The sequence below is a fragment of the Xiphias gladius genome, chromosome 23, assembly GCF_016859285.1.
Source record: "Xiphias gladius isolate SHS-SW01 ecotype Sanya breed wild chromosome 23, ASM1685928v1, whole genome shotgun sequence".
NCBI classification, from domain to species: domain Eukaryota; kingdom Metazoa; phylum Chordata; class Actinopteri; order Istiophoriformes; family Xiphiidae; genus Xiphias; species Xiphias gladius.
Window position 1 is genome coordinate 12,515,991 of NC_053422.1, and position 21,842 is coordinate 12,537,832.

General features: G+C 43.1%; 1 protein-coding gene across 8 annotated transcripts in view; it reads left to right on the forward strand.

Moving 5' to 3' along the window:
- Positions 1-21,842, forward strand: part of dlg3 (discs, large homolog 3 (Drosophila)) — a 79,430-nt gene that overhangs the window by 53,879 nt on the left and 3,709 nt on the right. For 2 of the 8 annotated variants that reach the window (XM_040120644.1, XM_040120650.1), the window contains exons 11-23: positions 1,245-1,407; positions 7,941-8,097; positions 8,812-8,914; positions 15,695-15,809; positions 17,558-17,734; positions 17,847-17,922; positions 18,500-18,602; positions 20,084-20,125; positions 20,333-20,383; positions 20,491-20,592; positions 20,676-20,848; positions 21,127-21,236; positions 21,328-21,419. In XM_040120644.1, coding sequence (XP_039976578.1) covers positions 1,245-1,407; positions 7,941-8,097; positions 8,812-8,914; positions 15,695-15,809; positions 17,558-17,734; positions 17,847-17,922; positions 18,500-18,602; positions 20,084-20,125; positions 20,333-20,383; positions 20,491-20,592; positions 20,676-20,848; positions 21,127-21,236; positions 21,328-21,419 — 1,464 coding nt within the window. Of the gene's footprint in view, positions 1-1,244; positions 1,408-5,893; positions 6,355-7,940; positions 8,098-8,811; positions 8,915-10,052; positions 10,475-15,694; positions 15,810-17,557; positions 17,735-17,846; positions 17,923-18,499; positions 18,603-20,083; positions 20,126-20,332; positions 20,384-20,490; positions 20,593-20,675; positions 20,849-21,126; positions 21,237-21,327; positions 21,420-21,842 lie in introns of those variants that run through there. The other 6 variants (XM_040120645.1, XM_040120646.1, XM_040120649.1 and 3 more) reach the window with 6 other exon arrangements.

Genomic DNA, 21,842 nt, shown 5'->3' on the forward strand with positions numbered 1-21,842 from the left:
GTTGTTATAGTCGTCCTTGTAGTGCCAATGCTGTTCATGCACTGTCCGAGTCAGAAACTACATTCTACATTCACTACTTCATACACAGCAGCCCAAAACTAGAAGAGTTTTATCTATATAAAATTTTTTGATTTAAGGCAAAGGGTGATTTATAAGTCAAGGTCTATGTTAGCATGTTTTGCACTGGGAATCTTCTTTTTATCTTTATCAGGGATATTTTAACTGGCCTGGCTGAATTTTTGTGTTCAGTCACTGTTCTCTCCCCAAAACTGCTATGCCCAGACACCCACATAGTGAATGTAGTGACTGCTTACACACACACACACACACACACACACACACACACACACACACACACACACACACACACACACACACACACACAATCCTTCCCACAGCAACAAGAGGCGCAGTTCTCTGCCTCCCACTGAGTGTGGATGGTTTCTCACATCCCACCTTCTCATGAGAGCCAACGATCTTAAGCTGCAGCATCTCAAATTTACACAGAACAGTGATTTAGTATTAGAAGGGGCTATTGAGGGCTTTATGTATGTTCTAAATGTTAGCAGTGTTTGGGGTTTAAACAAGCCCTTAATGCAGACTTAACCCCGCTCTGACAGTACAACCTGCGGTCAGATGATCCGGATTTGAAATGCTTCTTTTATCATGCTCAGCTGCCTCCATCAAGAATGTAAAGTGAGGGTAATGAGGTGTTATTTATGTCTGTGATCTTGCTTTTGTGTGAATGCACAAGGACATCGACTTTTTAGAAAAATGTCCCCAATTTTTCCTCTTGCGTGATAAGAGGATTGACAGATTTAAAACATCAGGTGTAGTTTAGTGAAACATCTCTGTTCATACATTAGTTAGTGCTTGTTGTCTATTGTGTGAAGATTAGCACAGACATAGATATGCTAACATCTGCTAATTAGCAATAAATACAAAAAAGCTAACCATAATGTCATTAGTTTTGTAGGTTTTTGGTTGTAAACCAAAGTATTGGACAGTATTTTGACCTGCTGGTGGAATAAGAGGATCATCAAACCCAGTAGGATTCCTCCTCTGGGGACCATGAATGTATCTACAAAAATTCATGGCAATAGTTATATTTATATTTCAGTCTGGATCAAGGTGGTGGACTTACCGATAACTTTTTTTTTTTTTGCTAGGGTAGTGAAGGTGAGAGTCTTATACTGTGTTCCTGTTGCACCTATGTTGTAATCATTTTTTCTTTCCCCCTACTGGTCTGGCCCTCCCTCCAGCCTTCCCCACCATGGTGGACAACCACGTCAGCCACAACTACATGGGGGCAATGGAGCCTAAGCCAGTGTACCCGCCACCCCAGGTTACCCCGTCCAGGTACTCACCAGTTCCCCGCCACATGCTGGGGGAGGAAGACTTCACAAGGTTGGTTACAGATTGGTTCCTCCAGTTATGATTCTCCTCCTATACATTACACTCATACAGGCTCTATGAGTGTAGATTTAACTATATCACCGAACATAATTTGCCTCTGGAGATCAGCTAAAGGCCTTTTTGGTATTTGCTGGTGTATTTGTAGTTAAGGTAACAACGCTGTGGAGCACAATTGTATGGGGTTGCTTTCTAAAACAAGTATTTTAAATTTGCATGGGTTTCTTTTTGTTCCTAGCAGCTTCCATTTTTTGTTGTTTTACAGGTGTTGTCATAGTTCCTTTGATGATATTTGTTCATATTTATATTTGAAGCAAAACAAATGCTTAGTTTACATATTTCATCTCATCTGGGCCACGGTGGTGTATACTACAGAATAGCTGGACAGTGTGTGGTGGCTGTGTGCTGAGAGAGGCCTTTTGTCACTTCTTGTACTTGTTATGTCTGAGGTTTAACCTTTGACCCCCTATCCAAGTACTGGATCAGAAGTAGCATTCATAGGGGCTTGATTGGAGTGTCCCACAAGGCCTTGGGTCATCTTAACCCACAGCTCTGGGGAGGAGCCTCCCTTCTCCCTGTGTGTGTGAATGCATGCAGGCGTTTATACGTGTCTGTGTGTTGTGGAGTGAATGTGTTACCGTGTGAGTGTTAGTTGTGTGGCCCTGTAATGTCCTCGTCCAAGCTGTCTACATGACTTGTATGTGCATTTGTCGCATCTTTGTTGGTATGTGTGCTTTATTTGTGTCCTACACTTGTCCCCTTCACTGTGATTCCTGTACCCCACAGCAGGGCTGAGCCTATTTACAGTGTCATCCACAAACCTGGGGACAGCAAGGTGCCCCAGGCCCTCTACAGAGGCTTCTGTCCTTCCTCTGCTCCCTTGTGCCAAGGTCCACTCCCCTTCTCTGGCAGGTACTAACCTAGTCCATCACGCCTTGCTTAGCTAACCCTCCGCTCTGTAGCAGAGTATCTTGACCTGGCATCAGACAGGAGTAAGGCCAGAGAGGGATGAAGGCCACCTGCCTCACCAAAGGTATGTTGTAAAACACAGTTGTGTGCAAAATACACAAAAAGAAGTAGGCAGAGAGGAGCAATGGACAGAAGAAGAAGAAGGAGAGGAAAGGTAGTGAGGGAGGGGGGTGATGGGTACATATTATTGTTGACAGAGCTCTCATTTTCAAGCAGGGCTTCCTTTTAGCTTATTTGTTTCTGTCTCCTTCTGTATGTATGTTTGCATGTGAATGTTTCCCCACCTCATATCTACTTGACTGCTTTATATGTTGGTACTTTCAGTGTGCTGCTGCTGTTTTTTTGTTTGTATGACATACCCAATATTCGACTCAATGCAGCTACTACTGAATCTTTCACGACATCACATGAAACAGACTGTAACAATGTCAGACTGATTGTAGAACAGAAATGGAGGAAGAGAGCGTATTAGTTCTTTCCCTTTGTGTAAGTGTTTTATTAATTTTTTTGCTACTACACATACACTTCTACTACTACTTTTCATATTTTGAAAGGTCTACCCCTAGTCTTTATTTGTCCATCAATTTTCTTTTAATCTGCTCACATCTATGAATCTCAAACAACAGTGCCCTGTTCGTCGCAGTTTAAAATGGAGTCGTACCTGCTCTTCACAAACACATCTCCACAGGAGTGCAGCCGAAAGGGCTTCACGCTCCCACAAGCTGCTCAATTCCATCTGTCAGGACCCATCCATAAAACTAAGCCTCTATCTTGGGCCAAGTTACTTAATACATGGCATTTATTGCATTGCTTGTGTTTTGTCACTGTTTGGCATTACCAAATGTGAAAAAGGTCTCCTGTTTGTTGATTTTGTTTCACTTATTTATCTACATTATATCCACAGTCTTGTCCATCGTGCATCGCCTCATGGATGACTGCCCCAATTTTTCTTTGTGAACCACTGCTTTTACATAATTGTTTGTTTGTGTTACATGTAGCCTTTATTGTGTAACATATATGCCATACATTGATGCAAGTATGTGTTTTCCTGTGTGAGTGTGTGTGAGTGTGTGTGCGTGTGTGTGTGTGTGTGTGTGTGTGTAAGAGAGAAAAGGGCACATTCTGGTCTTGCCGTTTGACAGTAACTTAAGGCGGGTTGTAGTGTATAAAACAAATGACAGTACAGGAGGATGGGAAGGCTTATGGGAGCCACCCAGCACAAACGCTGAGATGTTTTGCCTGCTGCTCTGTGTATGTAAATATAAACACTGAACCGTTCTGTTACCATAAATATAATGGGGAGTAAGAGCCTGATCCAGTACGGGCCAGCAGACCAGTAGCGGCAGACAGCAGCTGTCATGATTCATCTGCACGCTGGGGAAACCAGGCCATGCACTCAGGTCTTACCCCTCTCATCCCCCATGCTGCCAGCACCAATCACACACAAATACTGTACACTGAGAAATTTGCTTATAATAAGCTGACACATAAGAGCACACACGCAGATACATGTGATTTAAGTGCAATGCACAATTATGACACGGACACATACCTGTGGGTATGCTTCCTGCACAGCAGACAAATCATAAATCAACAGTACAAATGAGAACGGCTTGTATACTACGCCCTTGCATGCACCTGTTTGCTGCTAGTGGGTTTGTGTGTCATGTCTGCTGTAGAATCAGAAAAGAGCGGCATGGTCTCGGAGGACATCATGTCCGACAACCGACTTGATCCCAATCACAGCAGATGAGCATCGAGCTCCATCAGACTGACAGGCAGATAGCAGACACCTCCCTCCAGCCCCAGCAGTTTCCCCATTGGCTCCGACCAGGAGGGGTAAGCACAGGCTTCCGCATAAGTGGAGCAGGCTGGTTGTGAGGAATGAGTCAGAGCTTGTATCGGCCCTCTGCCCATCTGCACATCCCCATCAGTGGTGTCATCACAGACACATCCTCTGACACCCAGCCCCCCATCTGATATTACCCCCTTTTGGAGATATGTGAGTACTGTACATAGCTCCCTTGGATCTTTGTTTCTGTCCACATTTTACTTGATAAGACATAAAACCTCTGGGTTTTAAATATGCATGTTTAGTGTAAACATGAATCTGCATGCAGTGGTGACAGTGTGCACAGTCACTAAACAAGCAGCTCCCCTCTGCTGGTCAGGGCTTTAGTAGTTAGATAAACACAACAATACTTCTAGTTAGGCTGCTTTTTTCAGGCACAGCTTGTGTAAACACAGAAGCTGGAGGACTGCAACAGCAGGTGAGCTAATCAGTAACTTTGTGTCTCACGCACAAATACACAACCTTTGACTGGGCTTCGCAAGAATTCAGTCATCAATAGCGAGGAATTCTTTGACCTTTGGTTAGCATTTTTAAAAGCTGCCAAAGCACAAAGGGGAGTTTAAAATAGGAGTAATCACAGCAGAGTCAGCTGAGTACTCATCTTAGGTGTTAATCATTAATCACTCCAATTTTATTCTTAGTCAAAGTGAGAGGCAGGAAATATCTTAAATGGTCTATCACCTTTGCAGCAAATACATTTTTTCCTTCGGGAAATTAGAGAAAAATTCCAGGCATTGAAGAAGAAGCAGACATAGAAAATCTATGGATAAAATATAAGCATTAAAAAGGCAGAGAGAGATAATGCAGCATTTTAATTTTATCTGCATGCACCTCTATACAAACGCTGATGTGACCCATTCGGAGAAAGGTAGAGATTAAGTGCTTCGAGAGGTAGTGTCTGTCTGTGGAAAATGGCGTCGATCTGCAGTGTCCACCATTAATCAGCCAAGCAGAGCCAATTACTGGGCTGAGTCCAGGCCAGCATGACCCGCTGAAACCCGCGCCCCAGATATCCATTCACAGCTTTAGGAGTGAGCTGTGGCCACCTCAGCCAAAACACTGAAACAGACAGGGAAAATATAGCGGTAAGAGAGGCAGTGGGGTCTGAATTAGAGTCGCCAGAGAAATGGCTGGGCAGAGAGAGAGGGTTTTTACTGCTCTATATCTGTTTACATTCCTGGCATGGATGAAAAGGCAAAGGGGGGAAGGGAGGGTAGGCAGGTCTTGTGATAGAAAAAGGGAGGACTTGATCGCTGCATTTAAAAGAGTAGGAATTCATTCCCACTTTCCATGAAAATGGTCTGGCAATACAAATCATACAGACAAACCGTGCATGCAGAAACACACGTGCATACTGCTCGTTGGGAGAACAACTTTAAGGTAACAAAAAGATGCTGGCCTTATGAGTACAAATTCCACAGAAGTCTGTACATTATTTTCATGTAAGGAAATCTAGTTTGCTGTCCAGCATGCTCTTCCGTTTGTTTACAGTCTGACAAATTAGCAAGGAGCTTCTGGGAATCTGTCTGCCTAGTCTCCAGTGGGCCAGGCTAACAGATAGGAATGCTGGTGTGCTGTTACTGGAGGGGGGGGGCAAAAGCAGCATCAGAGCAGAGAAGAGGGGACAGCACAGTGTGAAAGGAGACCAAAGTTGGATAACATCCAGTCCGACACACCCGGGTCCCGATGCTCTTGATGTAATGCAGCCCAGGTTGTTTCAGATGTGAGTAAGGGGTGATTTTGGCTTCCTCCCGTAGAATGGAGCAAAGATGATTTGCAGGAGAGCGGTAGAGTTAAGTGTTAAGTCTGGCCTTACTAGTGATGACAAGGAGAGAGCGTTTGTGACAGCCCAAAGAGGAGCTGTTTCCCATCACAGCACACGAGGATGAGATATGGAACATCAGGCCCCGAACACGGGAGCTTCTAAAATTATAGGCCCCCTCTTAGCGGAAGGCCAGATAGGCAGAGGGTTTGAGGAGTAAGAGATGAGCTGAGCGATGTGCCATAGCCACCATGTTCACAGTCAACATCTCATCGTCCATGTCGCTGGTGAGGAGTCTGCCTGAACGCACAATTAGGAAATGCTATTTCAGAAGCAAGCACCGGATCCGGATCCTAAGGTAACCATGGAGATCAGTGTGCCTTGTCAAGCTGGGATGAAAAGCTCAAGATGGAAAGTGAGGTTATTTTAAGCTTGACTTGTGTGAAAGCAGTCAGTCAGTTGTTGTAGCATATTTAAAGGCAATTCCCACCTCCCATTTTATTTATTTGTTTATTTATTTATTATCTCTGGTGCTAAAAAAAATCTTGAAGGATATGGAAAAAAGCAAGCACATTATGGAGCAAATATTTTAAACCTTGTCAGTACAGTGGTAATGAATCTGTCCCTGATTCTGCCTTGTACAAACATTACTTGTTAGGAATCCTGCAGACCCATAGTAACAATGTTGCTCCTGATCTATCTCATTTAGTGGTCTTACAAAAAACTCTGCATCTAAGATCAGTTAACGCAAATGAGTACAGTTTAACAGTCTGGTTAAACTTTCTGTTGGCACTGTTTTACCATTCAGGACTTTCCATTGCTCCTCATCTGTTAGTGGAGTAATGAACGCTTTTTCCAGTCAGTCGTGGGTATGATTCTGAAAGTTTGGAATGCTGCCTCGGCCGCCATCAATGGGAAAATGGTCTTAACAGAACGTTAGAGCACGGCCACTAAGGATTGTGTAGGAATTGTTCCTGTAGACCGCAGGCTGAGTACTGCAAAAGAAGACCACTAATAAGAACCATGCAGTGTTTTATGTTAAGAGAGGAAACTGTGTGTTTGTGTGTGTATGTGTGTGTGTAGGCCTGCGCCTATGCCTATGTACGTGCATGCATGTATTACATGCATGTGTGTATTTGTATATGAAGTATGCGCGTGTGCGTGCGCGCGAGTCTAAAGTTGGGCCTCCTAGTGTGTGTGTGTATTTGCACTTGTGTGGAGTGTGTTCTCAGAGGTTTTTTGCTAGACCATAGCAGTGGTTTGGCCTCTCTAGCATCTTAAAACTGAGGCAGTCTGAATAGCCTGCTGGAGGATGAGTCATAGTGGCTACAGCTAAAGCAGAGCTTCAGCGGATCTGTCGAGCAGGAGGTGGCTCATTGTGTCTGCGTACATTAATATGAGTGGGTGTTTCCATGAGATTGCCATGCATAAGCAGAAAGTGCGATAGTCAATAGATAACGAGCATTTGGATCCAGTTGTACTGCTGCTTGTGTTATTGCTTACATAATAATGACTGAACAGTGATATCCAAGTGGTTATCAAAGTAATCCAAATTCTCTTTTTTAGCAATATGATTAGTGTATGATTAATATGTTGTTAATTATTTTTTTCTACTGATGAAAAATGTCCTGTAGATTAATCATTAAAAGTTCTATTTAAAGCATTCAAATTCAAATATATAGAGTGGATCTACAAAAAAAGATCTGCAGGCCCACTGCTTGTTGCCGCATAAACTGAGTGCACTCGACATTTTGGGATCAGACGCAGTGTAAACCAATAAAAGATGGCTGTTGTCTGAAACAGCCTCTGTGCACCCCTCTGTTTATGCTCTTTCTACTTCAGTTATATATATATATATATATATATATATATATATATATCTGCTCATCTCTTCTTTGCTCCCTGTCCTGCCCTTCACCCTGACACTGTCACTCTGTTTGGCAGGGAGCCAAGGAAGGTGTTGCTGCACAAAGGCTCCACGGGCCTCGGCTTCAACATCGTCGGCGGGGAGGATGGAGAGGGAATCTTCGTCTCCTTCATCCTGGCAGGAGGGCCGGCTGACCTGAGCGGCGAGCTGAGGAGGGGCGACCGGATTCTCTCGGTCAGTATTTTAATTTTTTAATTTTTTATTTATCCACATCAACAACTGAAACATTTGCGGCATTGCTGGAAGATTTTCAGCCAACTCCCGCCGTCAGAATAATGATGATAAAATTAAGGTGGCCTAGTGTTTAGACAGCCAGCAAACATCTGCCCTGCAAATGTCCTTGAGCAAGACATTAAATTCATAACAACTCCAAGGGAGCTTAGCGGCGCTCTGCCAGACAAGAGAATTTTGTGAATCAAAAAAATATCCAATACATTACATATTTAAATCCCTTGACTTTTATTTCATAACTGGAAAGAGTCCATTGTTGCTCTAAATGTATGCCTGTTTTATTTCAGTGCCGTTTGTTGTCTGAAAATACATTGCCTCACATTATATGAAAAGAATGGTGAAGAAATGTTTTTATGGTGTTGATGGAGTGTCAAAGTTAACAGCTAAAAATGGTACTTACTTTTTAAGCAGGTTATTCAAAGTCTGCAGTCTTCTCTTGCAGTAAACGCCACGTAATTTTCATACATATTATAATTTAGTCATAATTAATGTTAGGTCTTCACATGATGAGGGCAGATACCATTACCTCATCAGGCTGTAATGAAACCCTCCAGCCTGAGGATAGAGTTTGTTCCATCCAGCTAGACTTGTTTCCTCCACAGATCTTAAGAATTAAACAAGGGACACACCTTTTGGATCCACTGTCTTATTTTTCAGGTGAATGGAGTGAACCTAAGGAATGCCACACATGAGCAGGCGGCTGCAGCACTGAAGAGAGCTGGACAGACCGTCACCATCATTGCTCAGTACAGGCCAGAAGGTAAGGCCCTACAGTCTCAAGTCACACATTAATACTCAGTGATGCTGTGCCAAAATGGATCTTGAACTCACAGTTTTAAAATTCTGTAATGGCAAGAGTTATCATCATACAGCCTTTATCTAATTCTTTGATTTCCAAAAGTATTCTTGAGTACGATTAGCCTGTTATGTTAGATTGCTTTCTAAAATTTTTTCCATGCTAGCTGGCTGTAGCTTCATATTTAGTGTACATATATGAGAGTTGAATCAATCTTCTCATCTAACTCTCATTTCTCAACCAGGCAGGGAGGGTCTTACTAAAGGCACTACCAGGTTCAATGATGGGAAATGCTAGCTCCAGTCCAATCCATAGATAGGTCTGTGTATCTGCGTCACCTGATTGTGTGTGCATGTGTGTGTCCCTGCGCTCATGCATGAGAACAACAAAACGGGTACCCACTCATGGAAAAATAGTTCCATAGAGCTACTACAGGCCTAAAAATCCACAGGGAACCTTTAAGATACATATCAACGGGGAGATAGAGTTGACTTCTGCCCCAAATCTACTCCTGAGCCTTCGAATCTAAGGCCAACCTTTTAAACAAGGCTCATTATTTTCCTAAAACAGCTGGGCAGTGTAGTTTTTAGCTGTGTTGCTGTATTTGGTGCAAACTATTTTCAGCGGAGGATTAATACACGTGTTGCTCCAGTGAGTACTTTCAACAGCAGGACAATGTGTTTGGGATTAAAAAAAAAAGTGCCCATGATCATGGTAATAAAGTAACGTGTAACCCAGTGCAAAATGTGGTTCACCTACGTGTTTTTAATAGTTTTTGGATAACTATTTAGGTGTATGGCACAGATGAATAAGTTATATTAGGCTTTGGATACATACACAGTACTTGTAAGAAGGTCAGTTCATTATTGGTTTGGTCATTTCATGGTATTTGTAGACAGTAAGAAAAAATTTTAAATATCAACAGGCCTGGTTTTTTTTTTAATGTTGCAAGGAAGCATCAGACCTGCCTCGTTTGACTGTGGATGCGTGATAAGCTTCGGTTGCAAACGAGTGCACACACGCTCCTGATTGGCTCGCTGGGGGGAAGTATTCAGGTTCAGGGGCGGCGCTTGCGCTAGCAGGCTGGCGCGTGGAACCAACTGCAAGGCGGGCAAACGAACCGCTGTTGTCCTTCCCTGTCCAAAACCCCCCGAGCCCTCCGCGAGCAGCCGCCGTTCGCGGACGCGAAGCCGGACAGCGGTGGGAAGAGGAGACTGAGCGGGACGTGCGGGCTCCACTTGCCATACGGCGGCGGAGGAAAGTTTTTTTTTAAAAAAGCGCCGAAGGTGAAGGCGGGGAGCGGAAAAACTTCCAACTTGTATCTGTCTACCAGCCCCGCGCGGAATGGGGGATGGGTTCGGGCACAACAGCAGCAGAGCAGAAGCCGCATGAGCTCCCTAATGGCTGGATGAAGAAACTACCGGCTGCGACGGCGAAATAATAGCCACCGTTTCATTTAATCGAGGTGAGCCGTGGAAGGAAGTATGCGGTAAATACTGACACATCGTACAAGGACCAAACTGCGTGAGTTACGCTATAGAAAATGGTTTATTTTGACTGCTCCTGTACCGCGGTAGTTTGCGGCTCCTTTTGGCTGTAACCTGTAGTTGTACTTAGGTGGTAACGTTCCGGTATAAACAGTAAATGTGTCTGAGCTGCTAAAAAAAAAAAGCAAAAAATAACTTTCTCAAAGTGGCAACACGAGTTCAAAAATTCCCTTTTTAATCAGCCTTGAAATGATTGTTTAGTTACTGTGGCAAACGTGATAGCCTCACCCCTACTGTAGTTAATACACCCGCATCCATGGCACACTCCTGCCATTACCTGAAACCCGCATTCGTCTGGTTTTAGGTCCTAGCTTTCATTGCTGACCCTCCAATTCAATACTCACTCGAAACCCGGTGAAGTAATTTATACGTAGCGAGATTCATTCGGGCACTTTAAACAATCGCTATACTGTTGTTCCGTAACCTACATCGTTTAGGTGGGGGCACAGAGGTGTGGTCAAACAGGTGTGTGTCAGCTTGGTGGTTTTAACAGTGACCTCACCCATGAACCTCAGCCCTTTACATTTGCATTACACCTGTATGTCACTGCCAAACCAGACTTTGGACACGTAACTCTCAGACCACAAGTCCATTTTCATTGCTGACTAAAGCAGAATTTTTGTGTTGCCTAGCCATGTAAGTCTTTATCTATTTTAACAAAGTTTATTTCACAAAATGGCACTCCTCTGTCCTAGTAATAGCAAATCATAGATTGGCTGTGCATTACAGCTACTTTGGCAGTTGCATTTTTCTCAAAGTTTTTGTACTTCTTCGCATGTGAACTTGAGCATGCTGCAGTAATGCTATGACAACAATGGGGAGGATATTGTAAGCTTTAGATCTAAGCTGAGTTCTCAGGTTGGACTATGACAGGAATGTGCAGGGGCATAAGTTGGAGCATGCTCTCACTCTATATTCTTTTCGCTTTCAATATAACACAAGCCTTAAATGTCCAATAACGCTCCAAGGTCATTGAAATTGAGGTGGAACGGGATCAGTGAGTTGGCACGCAGCTAAGGTAAAGAAAGCCGCAGACTGAGATCAAAACGGACAATATTGCAGTATAGGTTTTCCTTCTGTTACAAAATGCTGGTTATAATGCTTCATTCTTGTCCATGTGAGTTCATGTTTTCTCGCATGCCAGACCATTCAGGCAGCATCTTGAATAATGATGTGGTTAGTTGAAGGGAACCTTTGTTTTCCATACCAAATCATGCTTTCAGCTCTGTGCCCCCCTTGTAACCCAGTGAAGGACACTTATCTGTTTGTGTACAATGCTTAACTACTCTAAACATACGAGTTGAGTGCTGGAAAATGATTGACTTCCTGCATCCCCACTGGTGACCTATGATCTGATACCAGTAAATCTGCTGGCATACTACGGCGGTGTGTGACATGTCGTCCATTCGAGTTTGGAGCAGGAGGAACCCCCAGTGAGCTGTACAAGGACAGTCAGTCAGGGGGAGGAAGTGGAGCTAGTTTATGTTGGGCAAACTGCCTGGAGAGTAGTCTCAGGGGCCAGAGCCTGGGCGTTCACGGACCTCTGATGGAAAGCCAGCACTGAAGACTACAAGAAGCCACAACAGAGCACACGGGCTGCAGCAGGAGGTCGTCCTGACTCTCAGTGGCTTACTGGAGCATCACCAAGTCTTTTACACCGCGTCTCTTAAAGTCACATTCAGCTCGAAGGAATGGAAGCAAGGGGTGTGTATCCACATGCAGTCCTGCCCCACTATCAAGGAGTGTAATTACACTAAAATCTATGCACGTAGGAAATGGGAGGAGGGCCGTGGAGGAAACGTGAAACTCCGTGCGCCCTCATCAAACTCACACCAGTGTGCATTACGGAGGTTCGTAGACACAGTTTATCCAGGGTCTACATGTTCCTCCTGCAGTATATCATTGGGGAGAAGGGGGTCTGTGTGTTCACTGGCTTGACTATTCCCGAGAACATAACACACTCTCACATTACAAGTGCATGCCTGCTGTGTTGCATAACTGGATCAAAAGAGAAGCGACCGTCCCCCAAAATAAAAAAGCTGTACGACTAATGAGGACACGCAGTGGGAGTGAGAGATACAGAATAGTCCCAGTTTCTATTAGCTATCTGATCTTCCTGTGGGTCACTCCTAAAAATATAGGCTAGCTCTTGTGTATTAAGTGCTTTAAGGGACCGAGATTTAACGTTGATAATTGTGGACTCACGTTGCAGCATTTTAAAGGTGTGCTACTGAGTAGGGATGTTGAAGAAAATTTGATGCTTGATTGATCACTATAAAGAGCTGGACTGGTGGACATTGCACACAGGACTCATTCTTAACCAGGTAATAAAACCAGTGACACTGTGTCATCAGATAACAGCCCGTTTAAACATTTACTGTTGTAGGCTACAGCTTTTTTTTTCTTTTTCTTTTTTTTCTTTTCTTTTTTTTTCGTTGATACAAAAATGAATGGGTTAAGATTTGACTGCCCTGCATGTCCATCCAAGATATTTTGTATCCATTAAAAATTGCAAGTTATGCAGAATTATGTTTTACCTTTTCAGTTTTGTTTGGTTATTTGTTAAATAACAACAGGCTGGGTGGGAGCAGGAGCAGCAATTTTGAGTGATGGCTTCATTTATTTATTTATTTTTAATTTTATGACTCAAGTTAACTGGTTTTTATTAATTTCGGAGACGACTACCTACTGCAAACATAGACCTTATCAACTTTAAAATTTCCATGAAGTAGAAACATGCATTTAGTATTTCAAAAGCGTTCATTTTTAAAATTAATTTTACAGAATTTTATGTCTGTATTGCATAGCTGATATTAGAGAGATGGCAGGAAATAAAGGAACGGTGAGATGGGAAATGACATGCAACAGGCGTCCCGGGCCACGTGTAGGCCGGAGATGGTCAGCACCTCAACCCCAACACCACAGCATTGCCCTATTTTAGAGGTCTTTTAATCATTAATCAGTTACGGATCGTGAGCATTGCCAGGAATCAGTTAAAGAAAATTGAAATTTGAATCCTACTTGTGGGTGATTCTACTATTGTTGCTTGATGTACTCGATGTTTAGGTGGCAAAAACGGTCAATAGAAAACTTGCGTTTCAGTATAAATTATCGTTTTCCTTCGGGACTGTTGTGATGTGGTTGGTGATACTCATTCACCTGTATCGTAGTGCATTCTAAATACTGGGAGTATCTGTCCTTTTCTTTGAAACAGATCTAAGCTTCCTTTACTGTTTCATATCATTTAACTATAGAATTACTGGAAACTGAGAGCACTTTATAATAAAGGAAGTATGTGCTGCAGATTGGTCAGTGGTTTTGAGAGACTGGCTTGGTCTGTTTTCCTGCTCAGTTAGACAGATCTTGCGAAGTACTGTACATAAATGATTGTAATGTAGAATTGCTTGTATTCTGATGTCATTATTATCAACAACGCATGGCAGGAATATAGGTTTAGCTAATGATTCCCACCACAGAAGCTTAAAGGTGGTTGTAGCGCTTTTTCTGCTCCTCTTGAATGTCCACTGTATAGAGATTAATCATTTGGATTTTAGGAATGTGAAGAAGCAAAGCATTTAGCCCCTACCACCTGTGCTACTCAACCCAATATCTCACCAGCACAGCTCTCAGCCAGCCCTTCAGGTTGGTGGTATTGTTAAGCAGGGCATTACAATTGCTCTCTCTATTTAGCTACTCTTTGTCTTGTCCCTCGGCTCCTCCCCTCCCAAGCTGCCGCTTCTTGTGCTTCATTCTCTTGTCTCTCCTGTGCCCGAGAGCCAAGTGGACTAGTCGGAATGGCTGTTTCCGCATCTGCTGTCCCTGTTCTAGGATTGCTAGGACGTTGCTCTTGGTTACAGTAAGTCAGGCGGTGTCTGATTACCTCACCTTGCGGCGTCACTCGGTTGTATTGTTAACCCTTTGAGCAGAGACCAGGGTGGAGAGCCAACCCCGGGCCTGGGGTAGGATCTATGTTTGCTTTGATTCCCCTTTAGGTTTTGGCTGGGGGGGGGGGGGTTAGAGCTTGTTTTTGCACCTGGCCAGAGTTTTCCAGGAGCTTGGACAAACTTGGGAGAAACCTTTTTTGTAGGCACGGGTGTTTGTTTTTCAAGGCTACTTGTAGGCTTGTTCAATAGAATCTAGACTTTGATCTCTTCTGTTCACGCTACAGGAAGTGTTGCCAGCTACGGATGATTAAGCTGTAAGGTAGGAGTCAACCCCCTATAGGAATAGCAGTAAACAGGATATGTGGAGTAAATGTGCACGATATTCTCTGGCATTGGTTCTTTTATAGGATAATTATGACCGGGACATAGACATGTTGTGTTATTTGAGCAATAATATACGTCATTGCGTGCCATTAATGATGTGATTCTAGTTTGTTGTATACAGCTAAATTCCTGAGCACAGCTGTGCAACATGGAATATGAACACTTATTACTTCTAACTGCAATTACTTTCCTTTAATCAGCACTTTTAAATGTAAAATTGTTAAAACATTTAGATATATGACAAAATTAGTCGCTCACAGTGCTGCCTTTTTGCGGAACCAACGCTTCCTTTGTGTCATCACATGAGCGACCTAGCCTACTTGTTTTTCTAGCTACATCTGCCGGTCTGTTTATCTAGCTGGTATGCTGTGGGGTGCACTGGCCTGGCTTGTTCCAGCAACCTGGGCACAGAACAAGCTGCGCACTGCAGGGTAATGAGAGCATTCCTAACGAGGAGGTCCAGGTGAATTCATACATCATCCCTGTGCTCCTGAGCAGCAACTGGATTTACACACCTTTGACAAATGGTCATGCATTTGAAACTGTTGGAGGCCTTCCCTTTTTTTTTTTTTTTTTATCCACACTGAAGAGCCCATGTTGAACTTAATTAATCTGTATAATTAATTACCTGACGTGAGACATTACTGGATGTGTAAGGTAGATCTGTGATAAACCATCTGTTCCTGGGGTCATTAGTCAGCCTAAGGATTTGCTGAACCTTTCCACTATTCACTCCAACTCACTGCAGCACAATCTAAGACACAGAGATTGCCAACAATCTCCAGTGAAATAAGAGAGCAGGGTCCAGCACTGGTTTAGCTTCTTTCTTCGATATGTTACCAACTTGACCTTGGGTTTATCAACCTGAAAGCCGAGGACCAATTTTTCGGTGCCGTAAACAGTTTGTTTTGTTTGTTTCTTAATTGCAGAGTATAGTCGCTTTGAGTCCAAGATCCACGACCTGAGGGAGCAGATGATGAACAGCAGCATGAGCTCAGGATCAGGCTCCCTGCGCACCAGTGAGAAACGCTCCCTCTACGTCAGGTAAAGCTGGAGCGCACAACCATGCTTGCACCCGATACACCAACTTCTAAGATCTGTTGTCAAACATCACACACTTGGCATAATAAACAGCAGCCGCACTGTCAGTACTATAGCATGACATGTGGCATAGATCATACGATAAAACTTTATACTCTTTGTAGGATATTGTTTAATTTAGGGCATTCGGTTGATACTATTCAGCATCATAAAAACCTGAAGGCCATCATTCCCTGTTGTTTATTGTTTCGATGCCACATTTGACATTGACTCTACTCTGTGTAATTTGGATTGCAAGGGGGAGCTTGTTGAAGTGACCTGTGTTATGACACTTTGGGCCGGTTGCCAAACTGGATGGAAGCTCATTTAGGAATTAAAACAGGTGGTATCCTTCTGCTCACATAAACGTAGTAAGGCACAAAGGACTCACAAGGGTCAAGGTAAAAGGACAGTGTGATGTAACTCCACAGTCCAAGTGCTTCCCTATATTTCTACTGAAGCACTGATGCGCTTCACTTAACCTAAGCCTAATAGCTACATTACTAGATTGACTTACCCTGAGTTCAATAGCAATGGACCTTACTCAGATATATCAAAAGAATATAGGTGTTGTCTCATTGGACACACGCTATAGCCAGAGAAGTGTTAACCAGCCTGACTCATGCCTGTCTTATAGACCGGCTCCTATGGGGCATGTAGCGCCTAGCTCCTGTGCGGGTGACTAAGCCCACAGTTATGTTGGAAATGCTGTCTAGTTAGCTGGCTGATGTAGAAGCCGCCATGTCCTCCTAGCCCAGCCTCAGGAATGTGGAGGCGTTAAACCTCTTAAGGTGCCCCCACACACACACACAAAACAGTGTCACATGTGCTCACACTCTCTGAAACAAACTGTATGTTAAGGTGCAAAAACATGGTCATTGTTAGGAATTTGATTATCACTCGTCAACCAATGTTGAAAGTGCTCTCATTACCCCGTAAAACATATTAGCAAATAAGCTTACACCTGATTGCATCTTGACAGTTTCGGCAGTACTGTTTACTTATTGCAACATGAGGTTTAGATTGGCAGGAATAGCTTGGCATAAATCTTCAAACAGGGAAGAAAAATGCATTTTGGCAACAGCCTGTTGGTCCCCTGGACCATGGCACATGGCCTGAGGGTATAGGCTTGTAGGTCAAGGAAAGTTTAAACCGGTAAAACAGGTATGAATGCCTTTAGCAGTGGTTGTGGGTTTACCTGTCTGACAAGAGCGACACAGGCAGACAGACAATAAACAGTGTATGTTTGTAGCGGAAAGTGTGAGGTGATAGCAGGTAGAAATGCCAAGAGGAAACGTATGAATGGCATGTTTTCATATACTTGTCTACCACAATAGGATGTGACATTACTTCCACCTTATGTTTTTATGGTTATATATACACTGGCAATGTTAATAAAAATTTTATTGTCTAGTCACTCAAATAAAATAAGTGAAATGTCTGAATGTGTCAAAAATTACTTTCAAGATTTTTCATTGTCATCTTAGTTCCACATATTTTGGATGCAGTCACGGCCAACATGCAAGCAATGTGAAGTAATGGAAAGAGTAACAAAGACCAATTATGTAATGCAGGAGATTCATAACTGCCATTTTGTGCCAAGTGTGGATACAGTTATTTGATCTTAGTGCATGTGGAGCCTCTACACACACATTCAAGATAAAAAAATAAAAATTAAAAAAAAAGCGTAACCAAAGCCTTTGCTTTTGTAGAGCTTTGTTTGACTACGATCGAACGAGGGACAGCTGCCTGCCCAGCCAAGGCCTGAGCTTCTCTTATGGGGATATCCTCCATGTCATAAACGCTTCTGATGACGAGTGGTGGCAGGCGAGGCTGGTTACACCACATGGAGAGAGTGAGCAGATTGGGGTCATTCCAAGCAAGAAAAGGTACAGGGGCTCTTCATTTGCAGCAGTGTACTAATGCCAGACGAAGCTAATATGGCTACTCCCATTCATGCCCAGCCTAAACTTATCTCCTTTTTCTTTTTTTCTCCCCCAGAGTGGAGAAGAAAGAGCGGGCCAGGTTAAAAACAGTCAAGTTCCACGCCAGGACAGGCATGATTGAGTCTAACAGGGTAAGTGTAGAGGGCCAGCTGCTCCCTGCCCTGGTGCCAGAGAGGCTGTCTTCAGAGCTGCTGCTGGGCTCCCAGGGAGATGGCCTACTTCCCCCTGAGTGTGGGAAAGGGACCAGCACCTGCTCACTGAAGCGAGCACAAAAAGCGCTCATATTACTGTATAGATTACACAGGAGCTCCATGGAGATGCGAGGTCTCTGTAACCTCCACAGCTTGTGCACTTAGAAAATGTCCGCACGTTTGTCAGAGGCTGATCTGTCAGATTAAATTTGTAGAAGAATATATCAGCTGTAATGTTGTATCAGCATTATGTATTATGCAACGAGATTCAATTTATTGGAAACTATATGTTTAAGTTGGTAAACAGAAGCCTGTTTGCTTCACATTGAAATGTCATTCATTTTCACACATTACCTGCTTCTCATTTTCATTATTTGATAATTGTTTGTTTACATTTCATATTTTTATTTTTCTTTGTTTATTTTTTTGCATGGTTGTTGAGTACCTTCATTGAAACCCATTCTGTTTTTGTTTTCACCCTCTCATTGCCCCTTTCCCCCCTTCTCACCCACACAAGCAGCCAGTCAAAGTAAAGCGCAAAAAAAGCTTCAACCTCTCACGCAAGTTCCCGTTTTACAAGAGCAAGGAGAATATTGTGCAGGAGTTGGTGGAGTCTGAACGTGAGTACCAGCTGTGTGATTGAAGGGGGGGTGGGTGTTGTTTTTTGTCCTCTCCCCTTCATGCTTCACTTCTGTCTCTCAATTTTCATCTTTCCGCTCACCTCCAGGGATGGTTTGTGTGATGGCACCACTCTCATCCCTTTCTCACTGTCCCAGAGAGATGCCCCACATGCAGAGCCAGCATCAAGCGGGAGATGTGGGGGCTCTCTCTGGTGTGTCTGTGCATCTGTCTACGGGCTCCAGAGGAGTGCTGCCAGCTGTATGTGTGTGTGTGCGTGCGCACGCAAGTTCTTGGCTGCATTAACACACGGGCCTTCTAACACTTTGGTGCTACTTCTTGTATAAGTCCTGATCAATTCTCCAGTCAGTCACTGACCCACAACAAGAAGAATCTCATTAACTGGACTGAAGCTTTAACACTTAACAGGTCAAAATCCCATTTTAATGGGATTGGGCTTGGGTAATTGAAAGGCTGTGGCTTACTATGAACAAAGTGGGGCTCAGGCTTAATGAGTACAGCGAAGCGCCATGTGTCAGTGGGCCTGGCGAGCATCACGCAGCACTCCTCTCTCTCTCTGCCCCAACTTTCACTAACCTCTTCTTCTTCCTGTCTGCTCTCTTCTCTTGGTTTCTGCTCTCACCTGTCGGGACACCTAGGACTTCCCAGGGTTAAGCGATGACTTTTATGGATCAAAGAGTTTGAGTAAGTGTGTGGTTGTACTGTGTCAAGCAGCTGTCCCCTAAGCTCAGATAAAAATGCTTTGTCACTGCAGACCCAGCTGGGAATGCTAAACCACACACACATACACCGAGAGAGACCTATGTGAGCGCTCACACACAACACACACGCCTACTCAGATTCACAGTACATATAAAATATGCATTCCCACGGGAGGGTGAGTGAGCGTTACACTTATTCTGAATGTCTCATGAGGTATTTACAATAAATGTTTAGCAGAGTTTTGTCAGATAAGGTCACGGAGAGCTGGAATGTATTTGTCAACAGAGAAGAGCGTTGCTATGCCTGGTTAGAAACACTTTTTCCTCCACTTCCCCTGAGTCACCCAGCTCCTGCCTCCCTCCCGTGGACGGCGTAACGCCTGTATGTTTTCTTTGTCTTTCCCCTGATATGAGATCCACTGACGCAGGCATAGATCTAGCAATAGGAAACACTGGCTAGGGAATAGTGGGTCATTTGCGATACTGTCACAGGAAACACTTAGTTTCCTATTGCTTGCACCTAAAACCACTTCCCTAATATTGCAAGAGCATGGCTGCCGCTCCAGACGACACTTCTGCTTTCTTTACCCCCCCCTTTTTTTAATGGCATAGTTGTTGAGAAACAAGCTCCTTTTTGTTCCTAAGGCTGTTGAGGCAGGTGAAAATAATTTTCACCCTTTAAGAAGAGAATTTATTAGAATTTAAGTGTGGCGTTACTGTTGTTGAGATTATGTGCAACTCGTTTTCTTATGCTTTTGCAGAATGCCTGACATCCAACACAAGTGACAGTGAAAGCAGTTCAAGTGAGTCACATTAATTTCTCATGGTCTTTCTGGTTTATTTTACACTGCCCACATAGATGAATAGATTGTAGAATGATAAATTTACTTGTGAAATGACATCTGTAACTAACCTCTCAGTAGTTTATCAGCCATGATAAACTTATTGTATTTTTTTTTTTTTTTTTAATATGAGATGTAAAATTCCTGATGGTTTTGTTTTTATTGCAGAGGGACAGGAAGACACAATTCTTTCCTATGAGCCAGTCATTCGACAGGAAAGTGAGTGAATCGCTTCTCCACGATTGGAAAAAATATAAAACACAATTTAAACTATGGATTGTTTGTTATACATTTATCTTCACCTGCCTTCTTTGCCTCAAATGCAGTCCACTACACAAGGCCTGTGATAATTTTGGGCCCAATGAAGGACAGAATAAATGATGACCTCATCTCCGAGTTTCCCCACAAGTTTGGCTCCTGTGTACCCCGTGAGTTGACGGCACACAACAGCTCTACACTGTACACTAAACATAACAGCAGTAGCGAAAACTTGTTCCGTTCCCCTCTGCAGATACGACTCGTCCAAGGCGAGAGAACGAGATGGACGGCCAGGACTACCACTTTGTGGCCTCGCGAGAGCAAATGGAGAAAGACATTCAGGATAATAAATTCATTGAGGCTGGCCAGTTCAATGAGAACCTCTATGGGACGAGCATCTTGTCTGTCAGAACTGTGGCTGAGAGGGTAGGCACTGAAACTTGTGCTTCTCTGTAGGATCGCGTTACCAGATTGGGTTGTGCGTAACCAGAGGCACGTTAGGTTGCCTGCTAAATCGAAAAGCAGACTTGTGTGTATTCAATGTTCCCATCACCAACTTTCCCAAACTTTGTTAATTTTTGGTACTCATTTTTGCAACATTACAAGAACCACAATCAGTCCTCCTTGAATGTGTGGATTACTTGTGTGACAAAAATCTAAAAGTTTATAGTATTTTTAACAAAGCGTGCTCTACGTGCCTACAGGGGAAACACTGCATTCTGGATGTGTCTGGGAATGCCATAAAACGTCTGCAGCAAGCACAACTTTATCCGATTGCCATCTTTATCAAACCAAAATCCATTGAAGCCCTAATGTAAGTTTGAGCTTTTATACATACTGTAATCAAGATAACATTGATTGTAAGTGTGTCTGTGATTATAACTAGAACCACTTGTGTTTTTCAGGGAAATGAATAAGAGGCAGACATATGAGCAGGCCAATAAAGTCTTTGACAAGGCAGTTAAACTGGAGCAAGACTTTGGAGAGTATTTCACAGGTTGGTGTCACTGCCCTTTTGCTATGGGTCATTGATAACTATTTGTAGTTCTGATATAGGCTCTAGCTAATGACTTTTCAAATTAGATTAATCTGTCATTTGTTTTGTTTTTTGTTTTGGTTTTTTTTTTTTGATGAATTGTTTGGTTAATTAACTGTCAGAAAATTGTGAAAAACGTTTATCACAATTTTCCTTGAGCCCTATCAAATAAGACAAAGACGAGCTGAAAAACCTCAGGACATAAAGCAGGAACCAGATGTTTGGTACTTTCGCTTAAAAAAAAATTATTTTAAACAGTCGATAATGAAAAAAGTTGCAGATTAATTCTCTTTTGATCACCTTAATCAACTGATGGTTTCAGCTCTAATTGATTCCTTTTCAAAATTTCTTAATTAATTTATTTGCTAGATTATAAAACAATGT